At 42.3% G+C, this 13,547-nt stretch overlaps 1 protein-coding gene across 1 annotated transcript in view; it reads right to left on the bottom strand.

Annotated features, from left to right (window-relative positions):
• Positions 1-10,229: 10,229 nt before the first annotated feature.
• The window catches only part of UHRF2 (ubiquitin like with PHD and ring finger domains 2), an 86,394-nt gene continuing 83,076 nt past the window's right edge, over positions 10,230-13,547 (bottom strand). The window contains exons 15-16 of the mRNA XM_066616593.1: positions 13,250-13,348; positions 10,230-11,961 (exon numbers count right to left, since the gene is read on the bottom strand). Of these exons, the coding sequence (XP_066472690.1) occupies positions 11,815-11,961; positions 13,250-13,348 (246 nt within the window). The 3' untranslated portion in view covers positions 10,230-11,814. The remainder of the gene's footprint in view (positions 11,962-13,249; positions 13,349-13,547) is intronic.

The following is a 13,547-nucleotide window of genomic DNA, read 5'->3' as shown; positions in this document are numbered from 1 at the left end:
TGTGAAGTAGGTGAGCCAGAGAGAGAGAGAATGGCCCAAGGTCACCCAGGAAGCTTCATGGCTGAGCAGGAATTTGAACTGATGGGGGTTCATATTTGATGGGGGGAGGGAGCCTGGTCAGGACTCAGAAAATTAAGGCCTCAGATAAAAATGTTGATACACAAGTTCATGTGGAAGGAGGGGGTTCTTCAGGTACTCAGAACCCAACAATGTAACCATATCTGGTATTCATTGAATAAGACTTTTGAAAGTTTATTTTTCCTCCATGGACTTATTGATATGAAGAGTACTACTAATCCTTTCTTCTGAATTTGCTGTTAGTCCAACTGAATACATTCTCCTGCATCTTTGTAGATACTGTAAATGCTTTTTTCACATTCAGGAGTAAAACTGCTCCTTCTACAACATTCTTAGAGCCCAATCCTGAGCTTGCACCACTGGTGCTCTGCCAGCAGTGAGTGTCACAAACATGCCATAACGTCCAGCGCCAGTACTAGCTCAGTGCCAGCCCTTATGGTGTCTTGAAGGCTTTCCTGAATAAAAAAGTCTTAACCCAGGATCTTCACCTTTCTCTTCCCCCCTTCAAAAAAGAAAAAAAGCCACTCTCGATGGCTTTGACTCCAAAAATTGATTAAAAATAAAAAATCCCCATTCCTTTTTAGCTATTCCCCTTTTTCCTCCTGCCTCCTTTTGGGCGGGCGGGGGGGGGGGTACTCTGTTGGCTGCTATTGTAAGACAAAAGGCACAATCCTAGCTAGGTCTACTCAGAAGTAAGTCCTATTGTGTTCAATGAGACTTACTCCCAGGAAAGTGAGTTTAGGATTGCAGCCAAACAGTCTCTGAGTCTCAGTTTGCATCAGTTTGCAATTAGCACACAAAACAAAGACTTCCCCTCCCCCAGCAGATTCATCACTTCCCCCCTCCCTTTCCAAAACCCTCCAAGGGTACTGCTAACAAACTCAGGGCACAATCCTAACCAGGTCTACTCAGAAGTAAGTCCTATTTTGTTCAATGGGGCTTACTCTCAGGTAAGTGTGGTTAGGATTGCAGCCTCACAGCCTTGTTTCTAATGTATAATTATAACACCTTCATCCCCATTTTGTGGGTAACTGAGGTGAGGTGTTGTAATGGGAAGCCGTGGCCAATGGCTACAAGGATCAGGGGAGGCACAAGCTGGAAAAGTTCAAGAACCACTGCAAGAGTAGTAAAATTATACGATTTATCTTGCTTCCTGTGAGGCATTCATGTTGAATGGGGCATATTCCTGAAACTTGTTTTATGCAGTAGTGATGTAAACAAGACCCCACACACACACACACACACACACACAGCTTGCATGCCATGAACTATCAGTTATGTAAAAAAATGTATACTCTGAACCATATCTTTAATAGCTTTACTACTATGAAAGCATACTATTTATTTTTTTTCCTGTCTATCTTGTGTGAAAACACCAGGTGGCAGTGATGGGGCAGCAAACAAAGACTAAATCATTCTGAATTCAGTAATCTTATTGTTCTCTATGTGTAGATGTCAAGTTTTGATGTTTGACTGAAATTAATTGTGCCTCAGTCAGGGTCCGTCCATCCATGAGGCCAAGTTAGGTAGCCCCCTCAGATTGGCAGCAGACACTCATTTCCTCTCACTCCTTGGATTGGAAAAAGTAGAGACAACTGAATGGAAAAGGAGAATAATGGACTAGATTGTCAGTGTCCACTTCCAGGGAGTGGGAGAAGCAGAGGCTGGCACATCACCAGGTAAGGTAGTGTTTCATATATCACCTCAGGCACCTGGAAATCTTGGGCTGCTCTGTCCTTATCATCTCATCATGTATTTGTCTTGATTTGAGAACATTAAAGCTTTATTTGATTTGTGAACTATATCAACCAAGTAAACTGCTACTGTTACAGAATATTAATGCACACTGCCTATGCCACAAATATCTGTATGGGTGGCTAGTTGTAGTGAATAAAAATTGATAGCATACCCTTCAGATGTCACATGCTCAGCTGTTGCTAATTATGACTGAAACTTTAGAGTTTGCACTTGAGCAAGAACTCAGATTTTGTCTAATTGCTGCCAGACAGAGATACCAGATGAAACATTGTTTTTTAGAATATTATCTGTGGTATACAAATGGATATGCTGGGTATCTGTGGCTCTCAGCTTTGTTTTGTGTAAACCTTGTGGAATCCATTTGTTTTACACTGATTTCAACAGACACATCTTGTCTTCTGATACCTGTAAATCTGATGAGTTCCAAACAAATTGCATTGATATTGCTTCCTTAAGGCATAATATCTGAATATTTTCAGAGAGATTGGATAAAAGAAATGCATTTTTATACCAACTTTTTAAAAAGGTAAACTTTTTTTTAAAAGTGCACAAGTATAAGACTTCCATTATTTCCAATAAGACACAAAGTGTTTATTAAATGTTCATTAATATTTTGTGTATATCAGTTAACTGCTTTGTGGTCAATCTGCTATGAAATACACTGTTTAGCCACACATGGAAATCTCCTTGTTTCGGGGATGAATATTGTTTTGAGATAATTGATATGACTCTGCTGTTTCAGCATTAGTCAGGATTCATAATCAGAATAACAATTAATCTAAACCTACTTGTGCACTCATTGCTGTGTACTCGTTTTTGTTGATTATGCACTTTTTAGTGCACACTAGGTGGCAGTGTTTGTTTTCTCATTCCAACCAGATGGCTTGCTCATGATTACATTCCTGCATGCTAGACTGGGTAATTGTCCTGGCTTGGCTAGCAGAGAGCCTGGCAATGCCTGCAGCTTGCATTTGTGATAATTGCACGAGAAATAAGAACAAGGAGGAATAGCACCAACGTAGAAGGTCCAAGAGAGGAAAACCCAAAGGTGAGCAGAGATATATTTTGTTAGGCAAAGCATGTTTCAAGTGGATCTTCTCTAGGATCACTGATAAAGCAAAGTAGCATTCTGTACTCTCTGAGTGCTGTTTTTCTTCATGTTGTTTCCATAAAAAAATAAGATAAACATGGAAAGCAAGCTGATGGTATCCAATAAAAGCTGACAGTTTTTAGTGAAAGATGATGCAAATTTCAAGCCTCCAGTTTGGTTTTAAGTTAACCCATTTCTGCCCAGCCCAGTGTACACATTTGATCCCTCTTGCGTATATGCAACGTTGGGTAGAAAAGGCTCAATCAGAATCGGTGGTGTACTGCTTTAGATATAATTTCCTGGAACTATTAAAAATGTTATGTACAAAGACAGTGAATATCCTTTCAGTCATCTCTGTCTTCTTGCACGTGAAAAGAGAATTCACTTTAAATATCATGTCCAAATCCAGACTAGAATTGTGTTGGAATCCATTCTTGGGATCGTGTCTCAAGTGTAGTAATCTCTCTGCCTTTTTCTCTGATAACGGGTCATTTTAATATTGCTGTGACTAATGAATGAGCTGTTACTGGAAATATTTTGTGATACACTAGTCCTGTGTCATAAATATGTTATTGTATGATGCATCAGAATTTAATTGGTATGTTTACCAATTAAAAGTTGCCTTCTGTTTGGCCTCTCTTACCCATGATACTGAATGAAGCATTTCTTAACACTTTTCTTAGGTAAAAGTTGCATAATGTAGTTGGCCCTTATGTATATGAAAAATTGCATACCTGAAAAATACTACTTCAGAGAACAATAGGGGTGCTTCAAGATTGCTGCACTGCTACTACCTCGCCTTTCCTGCCCAGCTGCTTTTTCAAAAAAGTTTAGGCAAGCATGATCAAAAGCCCTGCCTATTCTGAAGCAGTGACCAAGAGGGCAAAGAGGAGGAGGATGTCACAAAGGAAAATTAGACCATTGCTTAGGCTAGTCCTGGTGACAGAGAAAGAAGCCTAAATAACATGATTGTCACCTAATTAACGAAATCTTGGTTAATTGCTCAGTGGTAGAGTACGCATACACAAGATTCCAGGTTCAGTCACTGGCATCTCCAGGCAGGCAGAGAAAATTTCCTGTCTGAAACTTTGAAAACAATGGAGACAATTTGTATTGCCAATGTTAACAGTAGTGAGCTAGATGGATCAAGGGTCTGACTCAGTAAAAGGCAGTTACTAATATCCCTTTGTTTGAATTTGTGTATGGGTTTTTAAATACAAACCAAAACCGCTACAGTTCTGAAGGAAGAAGCCTTTCTTTGTTGGTGATGCGCGCACGTCTTACAGGTCTTGTTTTAGCAAAGACTGTCCTGTTGCTGGGCAGGCTTTGCATTATCACTTAGCCTACTTTCTCCTGTCCACAACAGTGTGCTCATATGGGGGGAATGACATGCAGTATAGGGGAGGAGGTGCTTCCTAAGATGTTGCTTGGCATCTGCTCTGTTTATAATTACAGTGATGCCTCGCAAGACGAATGCCTCGCGCAACGAAAAACTTGCAAGATGAAAGCGTTTTGTGATTTTTTTTTGGTGACTCGCAAGACGAATTTTTCTATGGCCATGCTTTGCAAGACGAATTTTTTTGCATTTTTTTTGGTTTGTTTTACATTGCGCTTCGCAAGACGAAAATTTCGCAATACGAAACGACTCGTGGAACGAATTAATTTCGTCTTGCAAGGCACCACTGTACTTGTATTTAAAAAGAAAAAAATGTTTTATTTAAAAATGCTGCTCAATTTATTGAGGAAAACTTTAGTTCTAGTAGTTTCTAATAGTTTAATGGATGACTCTATTAAACATTGCGGCTCTAACAAATAATAGACTATGTAGTTAAGCTGATAAGTCCAAATGCTTCCTAAATTTTGACCAGTGGGTTATTGAAAAGAAGGTTTTGTTGTTCTTGCTATGCATGCTCGTACAATGCTATATTAAGTAACGGTTAGCCATAAATATGCATTTTTAAAACTTGTGAAATGTTTTGTTTTTAAATATCAGGTTTTGTTTTTAAATCAAATAATATTGAAGTATTAACTTGGGAATTTATAAGGGAAGAGTGTTTCAAAGTCTGTTGTCATTCTTGCTATTGTAAAAGCTGCACAGAGCCCGTGAGGCAATCTCTACCTTGAAAAATCCAAAAGTGACTTAAGAGCATGCTGGTAGCTAACGGACACCCCAATCCTGAGCTGCCCGGGGCACCCAGGCTCGGCGGCACAGAGAAGGGCTACCGCTGGATCCTGCGCCTCCCGAGCTACCACAGGAGGCACCTCGGGAGAAGGGGACTTTTGTCCCCTTCCCCCAAGTAAGGTAAGCAGCTCCGCAATTGGGCTACTCACTTTACCGCCGAACAAAAGGGCGCAAAGCCCTACACGAGTGCCCTGGATCCATGCACCTGCCTCCCATCCCTTCCCGGCACGCCTCCAGCCCGCCCCCCTCTCCTCCCCATGTCACACCTTCCGGCATGCCTCTAGCCTGCCCTCTCTCCACCCCCCGCCGGCCTCCCCCGCCCCTGTCCCCACCTACCGGTCCAGACTACCGAGCCGCAGAAGCTGGGTGACTAGCCCAGCCGGTGCTGGGCTAGCACCAGCAGGAACCCGGCGGTGAGGCTGGCAAACGTGCCTTACGGTACATTTGCAACAGTGCTTGGCGACATGGAGCCGTGCCACCGAGCACAGGATTGGGCCCTGTGCTGTTAATGCACGAAGAGTGTGCGTCCTAAACAGGGCTTTTTTCTAATGGAACGCGGGGGGACGGAGTTCCGGCACCTTTTTGCAGGGGCCCCTCCCCTTTGGAGGCATTCCAGGAGGGGGGGAACAAAATAGAGGCATTCACTGGGTGGGTGCTGGGGGGTGCAGGGTGGGCGGGTGCCTGGCCCCTGCCTGACTGCACAATGACCCCCTCCTGCCCCCATCTCCAAGGGTGGCATTCGCTGGGTGGGTGGGGCTGGGTGGGTGGGGCTCAATGGGGCTTGCTCCTGGGAAAGTGTCATAGCCTTGCAGCCTGAGTAGACAGGCAGAGGAAGGCTCTGAGGCTGCAGTCCTCTTTCCTGGGAGGAAGCCCCAGTGCCTCTAATGGGACTGACTTCTGAGTAGACAGGCACAGGATTGGGCCCTGAGGCTGCCATCCTATCCACAGTAAGCCCCATTCGCTAAAGTGGACTTCTGAGTAGACATGCATAGGATTGGGCTCTTAGGCTGCAATCCTAGGCACTTTCTTGAGAGTAAGCTCCATTGACTAGAATGAGACTTACTTCAGAGTAGACATACCTAGGATTGGGCTCTTAATCCTGGCAGAGATATATATCTGCACCCGTTTTCACATGCTAAGGGCAGGTGAAAAGGGATTCTATGTGTGTACAACGTGCTGTCCAGCCTTGCCAGAGATCTCCTCATCCTTCCCCCACAAGCATGTCCTCCGCCAGCCAGCGTTTGCAGCTCCTCTCCAGCAATCCACAGCAGCTGCTCAGGGCAGCAGAGAACATATAATTGCATGCCACGCGCCTTCCCAAAGACACAGAGTATTCTGATACCTGAATTAAACCATATTTAATTGCTTGTTTGCAAACGTAGCTGTTTCTATGTGCACCTAAGGACCCCTCTCGTGTAAGAATTTTTGTTCTTACTCCCACAGTTGCTTAGAGTAATTTTATTACATGGAACTCATGTAAGCCAATTTTCCGAATCCATTTACTGCTTCCTCTCCTCGAAGTAGTGCCACACTACATACTACATGCTACAAGTGCACCTGTACAGTATTTTTCCCCATGTGTAGAAAAAATAGCTAGGGGGAAGGGAATGTAGAGATTGACAGCCCAATCCTATGCATGTCTACTCAGAAGTAAGTTCATCTTTAGGGGGGAAGCACATAAAAATATTTTATTTCTCCAATAAAAAATGGTTTAAAAATAAATAAACAAACAAACAAACAAACAAATAAATAAAAGATTAACAAGTTGTGAGTTCCTGCACCTTTTTATTTACAAAAAAAGCACTGGTCCTAATACTCCACAACTTTTGAAAGTGTTCTGAGGATGGATGCACAGGATAATGATCTTCCAGTCATGTACATTCCACAATTTCAGAAATATGGGAATATATGTAGATAGGAATGTGAAATGTAGCCCTTTAAGGAACCAAGAAAGCTGCCTTAGAATATTGATCCATCTAGCTCAGGATTGTCAATAGTGACTGGCAGTGGGTCGCTGGGGTTGCAGGCAGGGGTCTCTCCCCTTCCTACCTGGAGATGCCAAAGACTGAACTTGGGACCTTCTGTTTGCAAAGATGGTGCACTGTCACTGATCTATACACCCTCTCCTAAAATGGAAAGACTAAAGACAAGGATATATAGAAGGGCTTGAGGTGTTATTTTGTGTTGAATTCCTACACAGTTCCAAAAGGCTAACAGGAAAGTGTTGTGTGAGGTAAACAGCATTCAATGACAGCAAATCATTAATATTTCTAGCACATGTGCAACTCAGTAGGGAACTTGTAAATACAGTTGGCCCTCAACATCAGTGGAGGTTTTTTTCCTGGAACCACCGCGGATGCAAAACCCACAGACAAAGCGACTCTGCAGGTCTGGGCACTCACCGGATCTCTGGACGCAACCAGAAGTTCCTTCCAGTCATGACTGGAGGTGTTCTGAAGCCGAGAGGCAGTGTGGAGTCTCTCCAGGCCTCAGCACGCCTCCTGGAGGTGTCAGAAAGTCATTTTCAGTTTCTGCTAAAAATCAGAAGTGCCTTTCTGACACCTTTGGGGACCTTTCTGATGCCTGGAAAGGCTGCGTGCAGCCTCCCTAGGCCTCAGAAAGCCCCCCAGACATAAGGTGCTTCCAGTCATGTCAGGAGCTCAGGTGAGGCCCTCCACTGCAGGTTCAGAACCCACAGTGAGTTAAATCCATGGGTTCCGAACCCACGGATAAACAGAGTGGAGCTGTAGATTATTCTGCTTGTTCTCTGATGCAGGCCATCATCCACAGTAGTTCAGTCCAAGTATTTTATTCGCAGGTCATACATCACAGAAATAGCATTGTTTGGCTTGTTCTAAGGCTCCATCTGTACTCATCAACCTTTAATTTTTTTAATTGTTCTACATAGCAACCTGAGTAGACTAAAATCTAAAAGCTCAGTACCTACAGCCAGCTATTAGTGGTTGAATACTGTGGGACTGCATTAAGCTGAACATGTTTGGGTGCCTGTGCTTAACTGACTGTTTTTTTCACACTATCTGCTACTGTGGTGTTGCCCTAGAAACAGAGCTCCTTAATTCCAGTGACGTGACATTAACATAAATGAGCAGACAAAGAACAGAAAGTATGATTGGCTTCTTGGGTGAGCTGACAATAAGTCTTGATTGAACCCTAGAATTCTACCTGTCCTTGATCATTATTGCCTGCATGATACAATTTTGAGAAGCATTTGAATTGGTCAGTTTCAGGTACAATGGTACATCGCCTAAACTTTGTGCACATGCACTGGCTCTTACTAGACAATTTTTAAAAATTAGAAAATGGTAATAAATGCCATCAAAAATGGATAGTCCTGAAGTGTGAAGTGAATGTGTGTTCTATAGAGGCATTCTGTCAGGACAATGCAAGTATTATGGGAGAGAAACCAACTTGCATGGGAGGAAATGCCTCTATGTGTAAATTGAGCTGCCCTAGGAGTGTGTGCATTTTTCTTTCACTTTTTGGGAAGGGATTAGACTTATTTGAGGATAGCCTCAGCCCTGCTGAAAAGAGTCAACACTAGTGAGTGCTTTCCTTGAGACACTTTTCAAATGCAACTCAAAAGAACAATACAGTATCAAAGGTCACTGAAAGGGCTAGACTATTGTAATGCGCTCTATGTGGAGCTGCCCTTGATGACTATTCAGAAACTGCAGTTAGTGCAGAATGCAAAGCCCCTGTAGTTACTGGAGGTAGGCAATTTGACTCTGTTGGACCACGCTCCAGTGGCTGCACTGGCTGCCCATTTGTTTCTGGGCCCAATTCAAGGTGCTGGTCTATGGCTTTAAAAACCCCCATGATAGCCAGTGAACCGTTACAGCCAGACCTCACTGGCACCAGTTACGTGGCAATCTGCTAACTTGTAGTGGCACAACAGTCCTGCTGGGAGGAGATGGCTGGCAACCCTACTTATTTGTTTCTGTTTCAGATGCTGATAACGTTCAATAAAAAAAATTTGACGTCTCTTTGTTAGCAGATAGGGATCCCTTCTCACCTTATGTCTTACTTCAGCTGGCGTCAGGATGGAACTGTGTGGAGAGGATGGGCTTTTCTGCTTTCTGGGTGTGCAGCATCCTCATGCTGTGAGTCTTTGGGCTCCAAGATGGAGGCATTCCTTTGTGAGTCAGGAGCCCTGTTCTCTACTGCTATCAGTCAAGGTGGCAAATAGCAGCAGGGGCATGAGGAGGGCAGCATATTAAGAGACATGGCTTGGATGTAGCCAGCCATTATGACATTGGCAGAGGTGTGTGGATGTAGCTTGATGGGCAAGCCATTGCTGTTGATGCCCTATGTCACTTGCCAGCCCAGTAAGTCTTTGTTGTGGGCCACTAGCATCCTGCTTTGCCTGAATGGTGTTGAGGTTCCTCTTGTGATTCATTCCAGTCCCTCTCCTAGCAGAAGGGCTCCTTTCAGCTGATGAAATGCCCCTACAGGAAATCAAACCCTTGCCATGGAGCGTCCTGCGTGTCTGTTTCACATAGCTGCTCTCTTCCAAGGGAGCTCTCTTTCTACTTTTGCTCTACTCAGAAGGGTATTTCTTGGATGTGCTTGTTTGTGCAACTGCTGTAAGAGGACTTGAACACTGGGTGTGCAGATTCCTAGCATTTCTTTTTGTTCCAAAGAATCTCCTGTAGAGGATATAGGTGTTGTAGCATCCTTGTGTGATGAATGTGTACATGGGGAGAGGTGTCCTTGGGCCAATTGGTGACAGTGATAACTGCTGCTATGTCACTAATTCCTAGTGGCCCATGAAGGGATCCCCCCAGTGATGACCACTCATTGGCCATATGTCTGCCCTGTCCCCCTGCTCAGCTCACCCTGGTGGCACTTCTCTGGCCGCTACCATTGGAGCTGGGTGGATGCTGCGATTGGCTCCTTGGGCAGCACACCAACAATGCCCCAATGTCACGATGCCAGTCCATGAATGATGGGCTATGTTGGAGTTTCCTTGGATGTTATCAGCATTACTGGAAAGGGCTGTACCAGCATGGCATTGCCTGGAGGAGCTTAGAATATGGCAGTCATGCCTGTGTTAGTACATTGTCCAAATACCATTGAACTGTAATGAAGCCCTACATTCACTTCATTGAGAATATGATTTATTAAACACAATGGAACATACTTCAGGCTAAGCATGCACAGGATTGTGAATTAGGTGACCTTAAGTCATTATCTCTAACCTGTGAACACAGGGATAATACTGGTCTGCTTTATAAGTTTCTAAAAATAAATGAAAAGTTTATATTCTAAAGCAGTATATAAATTCTGTTATCTACTGTAACAACAGTAAGGGCGCAATCCTAACCCACTTTCCAGCACTGACATGAGGGCAATGCAGCTCCGAGGTAAGGGAACAAACATTGCCTTACCTTGAAGAGGCCTCCATAACTGCCCCCCAACTGCAAGATGCAGCACATGCCCCACTGACACATCTATGCCAGTGCTAGAAAGTTGGTTAGGATTGCTCCCTAAACAGTAAATCACTTTCTGAACTCCAGTCAAAAGCAAGTAGGAAAATGAAAACTAAGGTCTTTCAAAATACACTTTTTGTAACAGATAGCTTTCTAAAGCATATACCCCCAAAGACTCATCTCAACCCCAGGTTATATTGGATATGTTCTATCCAACATATTATTTCCCCAGGTTTATCAAAAACTTTCAACTATAATTTAATGTAATATTACAAAAGCCCTCCTTCACCATCATAATGTTATGGCTGTAAAATACAAACAATTAACAACATTTTCTGAATCATAAAATATTTAATAAGGTATATTGGGGAAGGGAATATACTGTATATAAAATTTCAGATCACAATATGAAGCAATTTGAGCCCTCTCCAAGCTAGCACTGCTTTCAATGCTGTGTAATGTATTGCCACTGATACAAGACCTACTAAAAGCATACAGTTTTACCTAATACAAAAGTGGCTTGTTTCATATGAAATAGTTTTTACACAACTAGAGTGTCTTGAATACCCTCTTAAGTGCAAAAAACACAAATCACTTTACATTAACAGCAACAATGCATTCATATTGTTCTCAATCATTAGTAGTCAACTTGCATAAGATACGAGAGAGCACAATGACACTCACAAAAATAGACTAAAAGCCTGTTCTTGCAAAAGAAATGAAGAAATACAGCATAATGGGAGAAAACACAAAAGGAATATGCACATCATAGAATTTGATGTTCTGTAATAAAAACTGGCTTAAGTGCTGTTTTCTTGTTGTAAAATCAAACCACATGGACCAGGCCAAAGTAACATTCAGGAGGCAGTGTGCAAGTGGACTTCACTCAACATACTCTTAAAATTCCTCAAAAACTTTTGTAGTTACCTGTGCTTATCTGAGGTAGTTACAAAAACAAAGTGAGCAAAGCATCTGCTACTGTTATCCACTCAGAGCCGAGACTTCTGCATTCCTGTATACAAACTAGGTGTCATCCATTCAAAACTACCTTCAGTGCTGACTGATAGCTGAGAATCTGAAGTTCTTGCTACACAGAAAGGTTGCTAAATTGGAAAGGAAGTTGGGTTAGCTGCTTCACAATGTGACAGTAAAGTGAATTCCCTCAAGTCAACTGGTCCACTGTTGAATTTTCTGGTTCTCTTCTTTTTATAGTCTGTAAGTCATTAGGAGAAGTAAGCTGGAAATGGAACATTGTATCATCGTCCTTTGCTGTAACCAGGAAAGAACTGGTCAAGTAGTGTCTGCAGTATCTTGTTGGGGAGCATGGTGTAGCCCTTTCCAAGGTCATATCGGCAAGCAGGGCAGGTGAATACTTCAGCTCGGAAAGAACGCTGTAAACAACTCTAGGGCACACAATGATAAAGAATTACATGATGCAACTTAAAATTGTGAACTTCTGGTTCACAAGAAGATATGTCAGCTAAAGGTCAAAAATTATATACAGATACGCTTTTTTTGGTAAAGAATGTACTTCCTGATATTATTTCAGACAAGTAACAAAGATAACAAGTCTAATAGTACACTTTCCTTTCTTTAGATTCTTTTCCCTCATAAGACTGGTACATGTGATCTTCCACTGCGTAAAGAAAGAGCATAATTTTTTTCGAGCATATTTTGTCACTTGCTAAACTCTAGGTATGCACAGACAAATCATATTTAACTCCTAAAAAGTCAGCAGAACTAGTGTGGTGATGGCCCTTATTATGTTCGTGTGGCAGCATTACAGCTGTTTCCAGCCGGGCATGAGTGGACTTCAGTCCTGCTACTGGGCTTTCTCCCACTCCTGCTGCAACTTTGCCAAAGACTTTCTGAAGGAGAGCGTGGCTCTATCTAGAATAGCAGGGGTATGAGGAAGAAGGCTGCAGAAAGGAAGAAATGCACAGAAATTTGGGTTGCTACCTTGGTAAGCAGAAGTTTCTTCCACTCACATAATGGACTCTTTGGATCCCATTCTGTTAGTATAAGCCAATACACAGTGCAATGAGATAGATATGTGATGTCCCTTTCAATGCCTTTATAATCCCCTTGCAAAAAAATTAACTGTGGTCTGGAAAACAGTCTGGAGGATCTATGGCATAAGGACTAAAATTCTGAGGCACTTGGCTGAAGACCAGCTCTGTAAGCAAAAGTGCATGTGTGCGTGGTTGAGAGAGAGCCTTGCTTCTCTACCCAGTTCAGCATTAAACACAATGGATGCCAAACTAGGTTAAAATGAACCCACGCCCTCTCCCAAATCCTTTGGGAAAATCAATTCCAATCCACAATCTTGCCAAAATACTCTCTTCATTTCAGTAATTATACAGAAATACCACAGGGAACTACAACAGATCAATGGCCTGAATATTTCTGATTATATTCATCCTACTTTTATTTTCTTAAAATGAAAGCAATTAAAACAATTATTCAATTAAAAAACCAATTATAACAACAGGAGGATTTTTATTCCAGGTTAAACAACTAATCCAGGTGGATTAGTTATTGTTGTGGAAAGGAATAAATAGAGTCCAAAATATAGACTGATGTTTCTGGTGTAAACCTCTTAAACTGTTTTTTTGAAAGTACTATACAACTATTTCAAACTAAGTTCTTCAAAAGGCTCATGATCAAGAGCAGAAGATTACTAACACTTACTTTACAGACATTGTGGAGGCACTCTGTGGTCACTGGCTGGTAAACCAGCTCCTGGCAGCAGACACACATAAAAGATTGTTCCAGTTTCTTCAAAAAATTCTAGTGTAAGAGAAGTAAAAAAATAACTCGGCTGATGAAATTCTAGGCTGGGCACACCCAGAAGCATTCAAAAACAAAAGAGTTTAAGAAAATGGCTTTTTGATAAGTAGAAAACTATTTTTCCTGTTTAAATAAATATCCAGCTTAGTTGCAGCAACTCAAACCAGTTCTACAGAACTTCCAGATTATAATTTGGAAG

Source organism: Tiliqua scincoides, chromosome 2, assembly GCF_035046505.1.
Source record: "Tiliqua scincoides isolate rTilSci1 chromosome 2, rTilSci1.hap2, whole genome shotgun sequence".
NCBI classification, from domain to species: Eukaryota; Metazoa; Chordata; class Lepidosauria; order Squamata; family Scincidae; genus Tiliqua; species Tiliqua scincoides.
The sequence above is the reverse complement of the archived record's forward strand: the minus strand, read 5'-3'. Positions and strand labels throughout refer to the sequence as shown.